The sequence below is a fragment of the Lytechinus pictus genome, chromosome 11, assembly GCF_037042905.1.
Source record: "Lytechinus pictus isolate F3 Inbred chromosome 11, Lp3.0, whole genome shotgun sequence".
In the NCBI taxonomy this organism is placed as follows: Eukaryota; Metazoa; Echinodermata; class Echinoidea; order Temnopleuroida; family Toxopneustidae; genus Lytechinus; species Lytechinus pictus.
In genome coordinates, this window is record NC_087255.1 from 5,331,972 (window position 1) to 5,345,565 (window position 13,594).

General features: G+C 36.8%; 1 protein-coding gene across 2 annotated transcripts in view; it reads left to right on the forward strand.

Annotated features, from left to right (window-relative positions):
* The window catches only part of LOC129270739 (small glutamine-rich tetratricopeptide repeat-containing protein alpha-like), a 28,583-nt gene that overhangs the window by 6,329 nt on the left and 8,660 nt on the right, over positions 1–13,594 (forward strand). Inside the window, exons 2-10 of one of the 2 annotated variants that reach the window (XM_064106478.1) lie at positions 3,666–3,789; positions 5,383–5,542; positions 7,504–7,625; positions 7,826–7,934; positions 9,531–9,735; positions 10,799–10,937; positions 11,793–11,885; positions 12,694–12,731; positions 13,478–13,594. In XM_064106478.1, coding sequence (XP_063962548.1) covers positions 5,443–5,542; positions 7,504–7,625; positions 7,826–7,934; positions 9,531–9,735; positions 10,799–10,937; positions 11,793–11,885; positions 12,694–12,731; positions 13,478–13,594 — 923 coding nt within the window. In that variant the 5' untranslated portion in view covers positions 3,666–3,789; positions 5,383–5,442. The remainder of the gene's footprint in view (positions 1–3,665; positions 3,790–5,382; positions 5,543–7,503; positions 7,626–7,825; positions 7,935–9,530; positions 9,736–10,798; positions 10,938–11,792; positions 11,886–12,693; positions 12,732–13,477) is intronic. The other variant, XM_064106479.1, reaches the window with a different exon arrangement.

A 13,594-nucleotide genomic window follows, 5' to 3' on the forward strand; every position in this document is an offset into this window, starting at 1 on the left:
CAAAAAAACTGAAAACAAATAAATTAAATGATTAATGAATAAATATAAAAACATTAATTAATCTATATAAATACATTAATTAATCAATTAAAATAGACTGAAATAAATGAACTTCCACACATAAAAAGAATTAAAAACGAATGATACCTCTGGCTCTCTATATCACAAAAGACAAAAAAACTGAAAACAAATAAATTAAATGATTAATGAATAAATATAAAACATTAATTAATCTATATAAATACATTAATTAATCAATTAAAATAGACTGAAATAAATGAACTTCCACACATAAAAAGAATTAAAAACAAATGATACCTCTGGCTCTCTATATCACAAAAGGAAAAATATCAATACAAATAAATTAAATGATTAATGAATAAATATAAATATGTTAATTAATCAATTAAAATAGATTGATAAATAAATAAATAAATGAACTTCCACACATAACAAGAATTAAAAACGAATGATACCTCTGACTCTCTGAACAAATAAATTAAATGATTAATGAATAAATATAAATACATTAATTGATAAATTAAAATACATTGATAAATAAATAAATGAACTTCCACACATAAAATTATTAAAAACGAAAAATACCTCTTACTCTCTACATCACAAAAGACAAAAAAAAACTGAAAACAAATAAATTAAATGATTAATGTATAAATATAAATACATTAATTAATCAAATAAAATAGATTGAATTGAGTGAACTTCCACACATAGAAATAATTAAAAACGAATGATAGGCCTACATCTTACTCTCTATATCACAAAAGAAAAAAAAACTGAAAACAAATAAATTAAATGATTTATTAATCAATTTAAATAGATTGAAATGAATGATACCTCTGACTCTCTATATCACAAAAGAAAAAAAAACTGGAAACAAATAGATTAAATGATGAATAAAATACACTAATTAATCAATAGAAATAGATTGATAAATAAGTTAATAACTATATTAATATACAAGTAAATTGACAAATAAATTTCTGAAGAAGGAAAGGAAATACATACACATTTTTATTATTCTCTCTCCTTGTTTATTTGGGTAATAAATTGGAGGCCCTCCCCCCCCCCCCCCCTCCAGCGCCGCCCATGATAATTCTCACCGGCCGGGGAAACAAGCCCCACGACCACGTTATTTTCCATGATATAACAGTGCAAGGGGCCTCGATAACGAGTATACTAATAGCCGTCATCCGAGCGAGCCCCACACACGTGCGAATGCTGGGAAAAGCGCATTGGACGGGGCCAGTTTCGCGACTATCTTAGGATGCAAGCTTAATAATATACTCGTGATATAGGCCCCGCTACTGTGTTGGAGTGTCTGAAGTGCCGTAGTGCGGGGCCTATATAACGATTATAGTATTATACTCGTGAAACAGGCCCCGCGAACGGACATTCTAAACCATTCAACACAGTAGCGGGGCCTATATCACGAGTATATATAGTGAGCTGAAGTTAGCAACCTAGATATTGAGGTATGATCGATTACAAGTTTTTCTCGAGCGGGGCCTATATCACGATTTTGCCGGTCTCTGTTATGTTGGTTGTTCAGCTGAACTCCGTTGGCTTCACTCACCAAATACAGAGACCGAAGTTCTACTAGCGCGATCTGTACAGGGGACTCAATGGCCATATGTTTATGTACTTAAGATCGGATAAAACGGGGAAGTGAATTTGCGCGACAGCCGAGGTAAGTCACTGTTTTTGTTCCTTTTAACTTGATTTTTCTCCGTTTTGGGGCAATTAATGCCAAGAGGGAATATTAATTTGCATTTTGGTCGCGTTAATTTTCAAAATTTTTATTCATTAAAGACAAAAATTGAAGAGCCCCGACGGGGGGATTTCGCATTGCAAGTCCCCTAATGGTGGCTGCACGCTAGCGAGCCGTCTGTGTACGAGGAGAATTAAAAAAAAAAAATGTTAAAAAACTCCTCGAAACAGACGGCTGCCAGCTGTCTACCACGGAGTTAGTTCCGATCTTACTAAACCTGTTTCTCGAAAGGCTTCCTAACTAGCATACCTTGATATCGATACTATCGGTAAAAAGAGCAGACGAGACGTAGCCTTAGTCACAAAATAGCATAATTTTCAAAATGAAAAATATTGTGATGAATTGGGAAATAGATCTTTTGAAAATAATAGCACAGGTAAATTATGCATCATACATACTTAGACCATGAAGACTGGAGCATTCAATTGCAGAGAAAATTAAATTATGAATAATTCATTTCATGACTAAAAAAATCACTTGTGGACGTTGAGATGGGTACCCCCGGGATATCCAATTTTTATAGTTTACGAAAGTAAACCATAACGGTTTTCTTTGTAAAATGATGATAATGATACGGTCTTTTACGATTCCAAACGTCATCAAAATATGGTTTAACAAAATATCTTTAATCATTGATACCGAAACATACGATATTTGACAAATTATATGGATAAATTAGAAATATAATTTATCCAACTGTTAATAGGGGTCTGAAAACAACAAATACGAGTTCAGTTATGGATGGCCTAGCCTAGCCTGACGTGGAAGAATCTTTATCGATTTAATCATTTTACTATTTCCAAATGAATGGTTTTGTGGCGATTTACCAAGTTTTTATAGTTTCTTTGTGTTACAATAATTATCATTGAATACAACCCACTTGTTTTGTGATGTACATGTAGTTTCAACATCTATGATTGATTACGTAAGATTATAATTTAAAATTTCTAGGCACTTTTGCATGTCATAGTCTACCCATGTGATGCCACTACGTCATTTAGAAAGAAGTTATGACAGGTTCGGAGGTGTCATAAATATTTAGTGAGGTTGTTGTACCCGATCTTGGTAAAGAGGGCTTCGTGAAACGGTTAGCGGACAAGTAGCTCACTATCTCCGATTTAGTCAAGAAGTTAGACTTATGACGGTGTTGAGAAACGGGCCCCTGGGCTCCTGCTGTTCAACCCGGGCTAGGCTTGCGCGCTTGTGCTTGCACGGTCAAATGGATGCTTGCTATGGCATTGTCAGATTGAATTTGAAGGCACTTTTCGAAATTAAAATTGCACAAGGACTCTTTGCTCCAGGTGATATCAAAGAAGCTAGAAAATAAGAATTTGATTTAGATTTTACTTTAGAAATTTTCCAGTTAATGACAAAGTTAAACCCGACTTCAGAATACGGACCTTTGTATTTAAAAGTAAAACGGAGGGTCTCGCCGAAAAAAGCAAGGCTTATACAAAAGGTGAGCCCTAACTTAGTTTCAATACAAATTACAACAAAGAAATATTGGGTCGTAATAATGTATAGAATGTTTGTTTAAAAAATGAATACAAACATTTTTTGTATAATTTACAAAAGCGTAACTGATGGATCGTGTGAGAAAATATTTTGTTTTACAATATTAGAGAGAGAGAGAGGGGGGGGGGTGAGGGGGAAGAGAGGAGGGACAGAGGAATGCAGTGTACACTAAGGAAGAAGGCGGGCAGCAATATTGCAACAAATTCAAATGGCAATTACATAGGTCTGACTTTCCAAATATTCTAACATTGGCTACAGCCTACATGTACAATAGTTCGTCTCTAAGGTCAACCAGTCATACCCATTGGTGCTTCCATTTTCATCTTTAATTTATTTATTTTTCTTTGCAATACCTCAGTGCCATCTCCTAGGACTGTGTCAACAGAAGAATAAGTCATTAATTTCTGCCATTCTCAGATTTTCAAAGAAATTCGCAAGGCGGATTCCAGGATTCCCTTTGGTTTCACTCACACTTATGAGAGGTAAGTATAGAGCGACTCATACAAAGAGGCATGACCACTTACTGCAAGAAAGTTATGCAAATCTCTGTCATGTTGCCAAAGCATGTAGAGGCTTAGCCCAGATTGAAGAAACAGTGTCGCCACAACTTGGCATTGTGGTGTGCACCTGTAATCCAAGCTACATGGGGGAAGTTACAAATTGATGCAGATTTAGAAGGTTCGAACTCTGGTCGTGTCTTTCAGGTAGTTATGATAATTGTCGGTCCCAGGTGTGAGTAATCATGTCGTGTTAAAACTCAAACACAAACACACAATGAAGAAAGATGTGGTTTAGTTATGACTTGTACCTACCTGTATCATACATTGTGCAGTGGGGGGGGGGGGTTATTACTAAGAAACCATCATTAATAAATTTTCTGAACTGTGTTTTTTTTTCTTGTGGTAATTACAAATATACCCCCCCCCCCTCCGAAGTGTCAGTAGCGTCTGATTTAAATAAGTAATTTCCTTGTTATCCTATATGTTTCCGTTAGGCAGTGACTTTTTTTCATTGAGTAGCCAGTTTTTGTCTCACCTGCATAGCAGAGTGAGACTATAGGCGCCGCTTTTCCGACGGCGGCGGCGGCGGCGTCAACACCAAATCTTAACCTGAGGTTAAGTTTTTGAAATGACAGCATAACTTAGAAAGTATATGGACCTAGTTCATGAAACTTGGCCATAAGGTTAATCAATTATTACTGAACATCCTACCTGAGTTTCATGTCACATGACCAAGGTCAAAGGTCATTTAGGGTCAATGAACTTAGACCATGTTGGGGGAATCAACATCAAAATCTTAACCTAAGGTTAAGTTTTTGAAATGTCATCATAACTTAGAAAATATATGGACCTAGTTCATGAAACTTATACATAAGGTTAATCAAGTATCACTGAACATCCTGCATGAGTTTCACATCACATGACCAAGGTCAAAGGTCATTTAGGGTCAATGAACTTTGGCCGAATTGGGGGTATCTGTTGAATTACCATCATAACTTTGAAAGTTTATGGATCTGATTCATGAAACTTGGACATAATAGTAATCAAGTATTACTGAACATCCTGTGCAAGTTTCAGGTCACATGATCAAGGTCAAAGGTCATTTAGGGTCAATGAACTTTGGCCAAATTGGGGTATTTGTTGAATTACAGCCATAAATTTGAAAGTGTGTTGGTCTAGTTCATAAAACTTGGACATAATAGTAATCAAGTATCACTGAACATCCTGTGTGAGTTTCAGGTCACATGATCAAGGTCAAAGGTCATGTAAGGTCAAAGAACTTTGGCCACGTTGGGGGTATTTGTTGAATTGCCATCATATCTCTATAAGTGTATTGGTCTAGTTCATAAAACGTGGAAATAAGAGTAACCAAGTATCACTGAACATCTTGTGCGAGTTATAGTAGTTTTCAAAATCAGCACTGCTGCTATATTGAATCGCGTGATGCAGGTGAGACGGCCAGAGGCATTCCACTTGTTAGAATATAATGTTCATATCAAGTTACACAACACAACATACTTACAGGATACATATTAAATATAGTTTTACTCACTCATTGGCCTTCTTTTTTATTAGAAATTTGCAAGACTTGAGGAATCTGTCTTGTCTCATTGGAGTGGTACCAAAGAAGTCAGGATGTCGATACAAAACCGGCTTGTTTTTGCAATAGTTGAGTTCTTGGACCAGCAAGTCCGATCTAGTGCAGTGACAGGAGAGGCCCTCGAAAGCCTTGAAGGTGAGTGATCTAGAATAGCTCTGAGGATGGGGGCGGGGGCAAAAGGTCAAAGTGAAAAGTCAGTTGCTGATTGGTCTACAACCATTTTATCTATTGCCTCTTTCATCCCGGATGTTTTAATCTCATTTTGTGTATTTTAAGCAGTTCATCTAATTGTCACTTGGTCTATTTACCATTAAATTATATGTATGTACCCAAATTAGCAATATCCAGTTGGTCACTTACATGTAGTTTACATGGTTAGATGAACTGTTTATGAACAAAAATGTTCATCTTGACAAAGTAATAAGAAATAAGTAGATAAAGTGAAAACTGGACCCACTGGGCATTGGACTAAATGAGGATTAGACTAAGTGAGTAGTAGACTATGCATAGTGTTAACCAAACAACCATTAATTCAAATTGAGAGCAGAACAAATGGATTTAGCCCATGTGGTTTATAAGATGAGTGCAGATAAAAGCAAGCGATGTGTTATGGAAATGCTGTTGAGGGTAATGGTTATTAGGACAAATATGATGTTGATTTCATGATGATGATGGTGACGTCAACGATGATGATGATGATGGATTAGCCCACATGGTTTATAAGATGAGTGAAGATAAAAGCAAGCGATGTTTTATGGAAATGCTGTTGAGGATAATGGTTATTAGGACAAATATGATGTTGATTTAGTGATGATGATGATGATGGTGACGTTAACGATGATGATGATGATGATGATGGATTTAGCCCATGTGGTTTATAAGACAAGTGAAGATAAAAGCAAGCAATGTTTTATGGAAATGCTGTTGAGGATAATGGTAATAATGACAAAGATGATGTTGATTTGATGATGATGATGATGATGATGGTGATGGTGATGATGATGATGGTGATGTTGACAATGACCATGACCATCATGATAATGATATTGGTGAATGTGAGTAGGAGGATGATGATGATGGTGATGATAAAGATGATGATAATGATGGTGACATTAACACCTGAAGAATTTCCCTTGTATTTGTCACTTTCTAATGCAATTTTGTATAATTGTATCTATGCATTCGATGTACTATGTAATGTTTTATTACAAATGTTTATAATGTGAGCAAAACAAATTTCCATATGGACAATAAAATGAAATTGAATGATAAAGATGATGATGATGATGGAAACCATGATGGAATTGATAATGCTAGTGTGGTGGTACTGAAAGTGGTGATGCCAATGATCATCAAGGTTATGACTACAATCGTAATAAATTGATGATCATGATTACGATTAATGGTTATGACAGGGTAGGAATTAATTATTTTTTTTTAGGGGCTACTTTTTTTTTACATTGGGGCTACCACTGAATATCTTGGGGCTATTTTCTAATTTATGGGGCTACTTTTTTTTATCGCATATCAGCAATTACCTTTTGACATTCCGAGACTCAATGTGATGCCTAAAAGCTCAGAACATTTTTAACTGTAATTACTGTAGGCTACAGGCCTTACAATAAACAACAGTGATCCCACCAGAGCAGTGGCATACCTAGGATTTTTCACAGGGGGGGGGGGGCAAATTCGTCCGCCCAAAAATGTGACAAGCAAAAAAAAAAAGTCTTCAACCACAAATATAGGATTTCGTACCAAAAAGCCAAAAATCGACCGTTCAACTTAAAGCTGGCAAGGGCGATATAAAAGATGCGCTTGCTCCGGCGCTGAAAAACGTAATTATGTGAAGTATTTTTTACATTGTCGATGGTATTTTATTGGGGCGATACTGAAATAAATAGTCGCCCCAAAGCATTGGGTTTTGAGAATTTTTAGGGGCGATTTGGGCTGTCATGGGGGCAAAATCGCCCGTCGCCCCCGTGTAATTCCGACCCTGTGGTATGAATGCAGATGTGGAAGTAAATTCCTAAGTGCTTTTTGTACCAAGATACATCATAGCCTTTATTACTTCTATTTCATTTTTTTCTCATTTCTAGTCGGCCTGCAGTGCCTTCAGACTGCGTATGGAATTAACTTAGATGATCCAACGCTTGTTTCACAACTAAAGACAGACAGATCATTACTAGAGATGTTCACATCGGCCGTAGGAGGCCAACAGGTATTATTTTTTAAATACATTTCATTCAAAATCTGCAGAGCCTTTAAGGAAAATTCATGGTGTTGATGTTCAAAGTGTAAGTAAAGCTGCTGAACTGGTCTAAATAATAAGTACAATAGCAATAATGATAAGAAACAGTTCTTGTTTAGCGGATGTCACATTATGAAACATGTTTTGTTTTGTTAAACGTTTTTTTTCAGCCTGATGTAACACAAGGAGCACCATCAAATGCAGGGGCATGTTCAGCTGCATCAGGTCCAGAGATATCAGAAGCAGACAAGGCGCTAGCAGAAAAACTGAAAAATGAAGGCAAGTAATATTGAAAGGGCACACACTGTAAACTGACATTTCAGGATGTGGGGAAAGTATCGTTGAGATCAAGGCCCCGTCTTACAAAGAGTTACAATTGATCAGATCAATCTCAACTATATGGAAATCCATCCATACCATAATTTTTTTCTACAGGAAATTTGCACATTGTCCTTTATAAACAAAGAGAAGCACACTGAATTCTCAGAGAAATTATGAATGTATGAATATACAACATATCTAGATAATGTTTTGAACGAATTTGCATTTTAGAAGCTGACGTTGCTGGCTGTCCATAGTTATGGTTGATCAGATCAATCACAACTCTTTGTAAGACGGGACTTGACAAAAATTGTCAGAAGAGGCACACATATTCTGATATTATCCCTAGAAGCACTTTCCTGTTTAAAAAAAATGCTGATAAAAGTAATCAAATTCTGTCATGGGGGCACTTTCAATTTCGAGCTCAATTTTATAGTTATAACATAAGTAGTTACCTTCTGTTGCCTAGAAAGAGTTCTCTACAGGAATTAAGAGACTGTTTTCAGACAATATGAGGTTTCCACCATTGCCATATTTAAATACGGCTTTATCTGAGCTGCCCTCTTGGTTTTTTAAATTTTGAGTTTCAAAGTTTTGGCACCCAGTGATGCATGACGGTGTACATATTTCTCTTCAGGTTTCAAATATTGTGCTCATTAGAAGCAGCACAGAGTCCAACAAAACTTGATACAGGTTAACCTTCATAAGTCGACCTTCCCTAAGTTGCCAAAGTGAAATAATTTTTTTTTTCATACCAAGGGGATGTTTCACAAAGATTAAGTATGACTAAGAGTTGCACTGAAATAATAATAATGATCTGCTTTTATATAGCGCTTACTACATCGGAACGATGTCTCTTAGTGCTTTACGGATATATTATTACCCCAGTCATCGGGTCCTGGCATGTCCGTATAATACAATGTATGCACCTTCTCCACTCCCTGGGGAGCATTCCAACAAGAGTTCAAGACTCGATTGCTAGGCATACTACATAAGCTTTGCATCATATCGTGTATCCATTTAACACCTGGTTGGAGAGTGGCAAATTGTGGATTGAGGCCTTGCCAAAGGACGCTAGCGCCGGGTGGGATTCAAACACACAACCCTCTGATTACAAGGCGAGAGTCAGAACCGCTACACCACACGCTTCCACTAAATGCCTAGTTGCATGCATTATAAAAGGCACGATTGCATTGGTCGGATCCTGCGTAGAGGACTCTTGCTACTCTATTGCGCATTGCAAATCATGTACGCATTACCATTTAAGTGCAACTGTAAGTCATAATTAATTTAAGTCATACTTAAATAAAGTCATACTTAAATAAAGTCATACTTAAATTAAGTCGTACTTAAATTAAGTCATACTAAAATTAAGTCATACTCTGTGAAACGCCCCAGATTATGCAATTCGTGGTTTCAACTTCCTCCAAGATGAAATTTTCAGAAGTTGGACAGATTTCTGTGATCTCAAGAGATTCAACCAATGCAAAGTTACCTGTATTTCTCTTTATTCATTTCTTTATCTCTTATATGTATTCTTTGTTTCCTGATTAGGCAATGAGCTGATGAAAAAAGAACAATTCCATGAAGCAATAGAGTTGTATACGAAAGCCATCAATCTCAACTCACAGAAGTCAGTGTATTACAGTAATCGTGCAGCAGCATACAGCAAGATAGAGAATCACGAAAAGGCCCTCGAGGATTGCCAGAGAGCCGTTACTATAGACCCCACGTACAGCAAAGCCTATGGAAGGATGGGGTAAGTAGATGTTACTGTAGACCCCACCTATAGCAAAGCCTATGGAAGAATGGGGTAAATAGATGTTACTATAAACCCCACCTACAGCAAAGCCTATAGAATGTTGGGTAAGTAGATGTTACTATAGACCCCACCTACAGCAAAGCCTATGGAAGGATGGGGTTAGTAGATGTTACTATAGAGCTGTAAAGAGGAAGAGGAGAAGCAAAATGAGTGCCGAAAGAGCAATTTTCATATGAACATGTACCGTACACAAATGTGCTACTTTCATATGAACATGCACAAATATGGAAATAGAAGTAGACTGACCACATTGTAAATTGTAGAGCAAAAATTCTGCCCAAGCTCTGCTTCTATGGGGTCCCAAACCTACCCTCCCATATTGATTATTATAAGTCACTTGGTTGATTGATTGGTTTGAATAAACTTAATTACTTAATTTTCTATAGTTGTGCATTTGCCCTGCATGAGCATGGTCAGTGAAATAATTGAAATAATGATAATGAATACAATATGGTCGATTGGAGAAAAAAAATACAAATTACAAAGGAATACAAAATAATTCTTTAAAAGGTTGACAGCTGTGAGACTGATAAGTGTCAAGATTAAGATACTTGGTAATTCACTTAAGTTTGATTAAATTTGCGTTGTGTTGGGACCAATAAAAAGACATTTGTCGTGAGATACTTGCATTCTTAAAAAACAAGTTCACTCCGACAAACTTATTTGAATAAATAGAGCAAAATCAAATGAAACACTGAAGAAAAAAAATTGTCAGATTAAGATTAAAGTTATCACATAGAGTTTAGCTGGATATCACAAACAGTTATATGCATACGGGTCGGTGACGGAATGCAAATGAGGGAAGCGATTATGTCACCCAGTCACCATGTCTTTTGTGTTTTACTATATGAAATACAAAATATTCATTTAATATATCCTGCTACTACACTGATCTCTCCAAATCCCACTCCAGTCAATGTATTACCCCATTGCATGCTAATCTCATGTGAGGGGATTGCTAGTTATAAATTCCTTCTGTGATATCCTTTTACCCCTCCAGTCTAGCGTATTCAAGCATGAATGATTACCAGAAGGCCCGTGATGCGTACACAAGAGCAGTGGACTTGGAGCCAGGGAACAGTTCTTACCAAGCCAACCTAGAGATTGCTGAACAGAAACTCAGAGGGGCAAGTTTAGGGGTGAGTCAATACTGTCAAATATGGGACCCGTCTTACAAAGAGTTACAATTGATCCAATCAACGAAAACTTTGGGAAGCCATCAAGGTCAACATCTAAAATACATATTTGTTCGAAATATTTAGATAATGATGTACATTCGTACATTTACTGATTTCTTGACAATTCAGTATGCTTCTCTTTGTTTTAAATGGACATTTTGCAAATTTCCTAAAGCAAAAATTATGACATTGATGGATTCCATAATTGTGATGTTGATCGGATCATCGTATCCCCTGCTACCTTGTTATGTGTTGAATAAAAGTGATTAAATCACAAGCATCTTGAACCTTGAAGAAGTACTCTCCCAAAAAGCGTACACGCTGTCCTGGAGAGGGTTGTGCTGTGTCAGGTGCTGGCAGTGCTTCAGGTGATGTGGTGATCCTGTGGTGGTATTCTTGGTGCACTAGTGTGCTAGGTGCAGTGTGCGGGTGGTGCATGTGTGTCCCTCTTACAGCATCTTGAGGGGAAGGGGAGACAACATTTATTGAATGATAGGCAATGTTGCTTCCTGGAAGCCAGCTATAGAGGTTGAAGTGTTGTGAAAGTATCTCATGATAATGAACAGAAGTGGTGCATTTTTTTTTTATAAATCACCTTTTATTCATAAAAAAGGGAATAAATTACAATAATGGGCCCAGATTATCAGTTCTAGACGAACGTGATTCAGGGCAACATAAAATAAATACAGTACAGTATACATAAACAAACATAAAACAAGAATAACTATTTACATATCAAATGCGTTGATTCAATTCATCACAAAATTCATAGTAAAGTGATGAAACATACAAAATGTTTGCATTTCATTGGTGCAGGGTGGTGGAATGCCAAATGTAGGAGGTATCAACCCGACGTTAGGAGGCATGGATATGTCACAGCTTCTCAACAATCCAGCTATTATGAATGCCGTGAGTATGACCAACGTTTCAAGGTTGCGTCTTTTTTTGGAATGCAGCAGGCCCGACTCTGTGACCCGTTTCACAAAGGACTTACAACTCATGTCACTTTGCCATTATTGGAACTACCATGGTAACAGGGCTCAACAGTTAATCACAATCAAGGTTTCCATGGTAGTTACCGTAATGGCAAAGTTACCATATTTGTAACTCTTTATGGAACAGGCCACTTGTAGATGATGCATTAGGCTACAAGTCTTGGACTTGTAGCCTCACCTCAGTAAGATCAAAAGGACGGACGACACAAATTGACTTCATACCCCTACCAGGATTAGGACCCGCATCCTTGCCTATGAAGATCAAGAATTATACCACTATGCCTTGATGATGAGTTACTCAATGAGTAGCAAATTAGCTTAAGCCATAGGATTTGTGTTCATGAATATTCATAAGCTGTAATCTTTGACTGAACATGCCTCCACAGTCTTTGGACCTGTATCTTCATACCCATGCTCTGTATATTTCATTTTGACAATGACACATGTAGAGAAACTCTAAACGAAGGCTGTGCTCAATGGCAACCGATGCTTTATCATGAATTCAAAGTAGATTACAAACGAGAGCATCATAACATAGCAATCCATTTGACTTGATTTTAGAATGATTATTCAGACATGTTCGTATATGGTTTGTCTGTAAATTATCTCTCAGAATGTACAATTTTGTAAAGTTCCATTTCTTCTACTATTCATGATATTAAAAAAAATTGTTTAAGTGTCTCAACCCGGGTCTATCTATTTTTTTTTATCTTGTTCTACAGGCAACCTCATTTCTGCAGAACCCACAAATGCAACAGATGTAAGTGACATAGTGAAATATTATTATTTGTTGTTTTATAATTCATGAAGGGAATACTTGTTTGTTTTTTAGCAATAGATTTGGTCGGCATTCATCCGAACCGTCGTATCAGTCAATTTCGGTTTTAAATAAAAATGATTTTGAGATTTTTGCAGAAAATGAAAGTACAAGTCCTATTCTATTCAAAACTAAATTTCTAGGCAGCAATTTATTTTAGTTTCTGAGATATGAGGGGATTTCCCATTGGAAACGTGTACTGTAACAGAGCGATACGACGTTTTGACTGACCGCGATTTCAATGCGCGCGGTCAGCTAAACTGTCGTATCGGCCATCTGCACTGCATCGACTTTGCACGTGAAAGCGATACGACGTTTTGACTGACCGCGCACATTGAAATCATGGTCAGGGTTGTTGTATCCCCTATAGCATTTTAGTACAGGGGAAATCTAAACCGCTCAGACCGAAATTACAAGCATGGAGCTCTTTTGCGATATTTTCTCTGATCCTTGGTTTTGTTTAAAAATAAGGATACCAATGTGTGGCTGATTGATGCCATTTATCTTCAAGTCTTGCACATCTTTTGAGACCATTTTTGCGATCATCGGCGTGACCATTTATACATGAATCCCAACCCCAAAATTGCCCCCATGGGATTTCCGATGAAATATATAAAAACAATAAAATTGTTGAAATTGTGAATTTGAAGGAAGTATATTTTTTGTTATGTAATACCTGTTTTGTATAGGATGCAGTCTTTCATGGGTCAAGCAATGCAACCCAGTGGACAGACTGACCAAGATGGCAGTGGCAGTGGGAGTGGTGGTGGTGGTGGTGGTGGTGGGATGGCCAACCTTTTATCTGT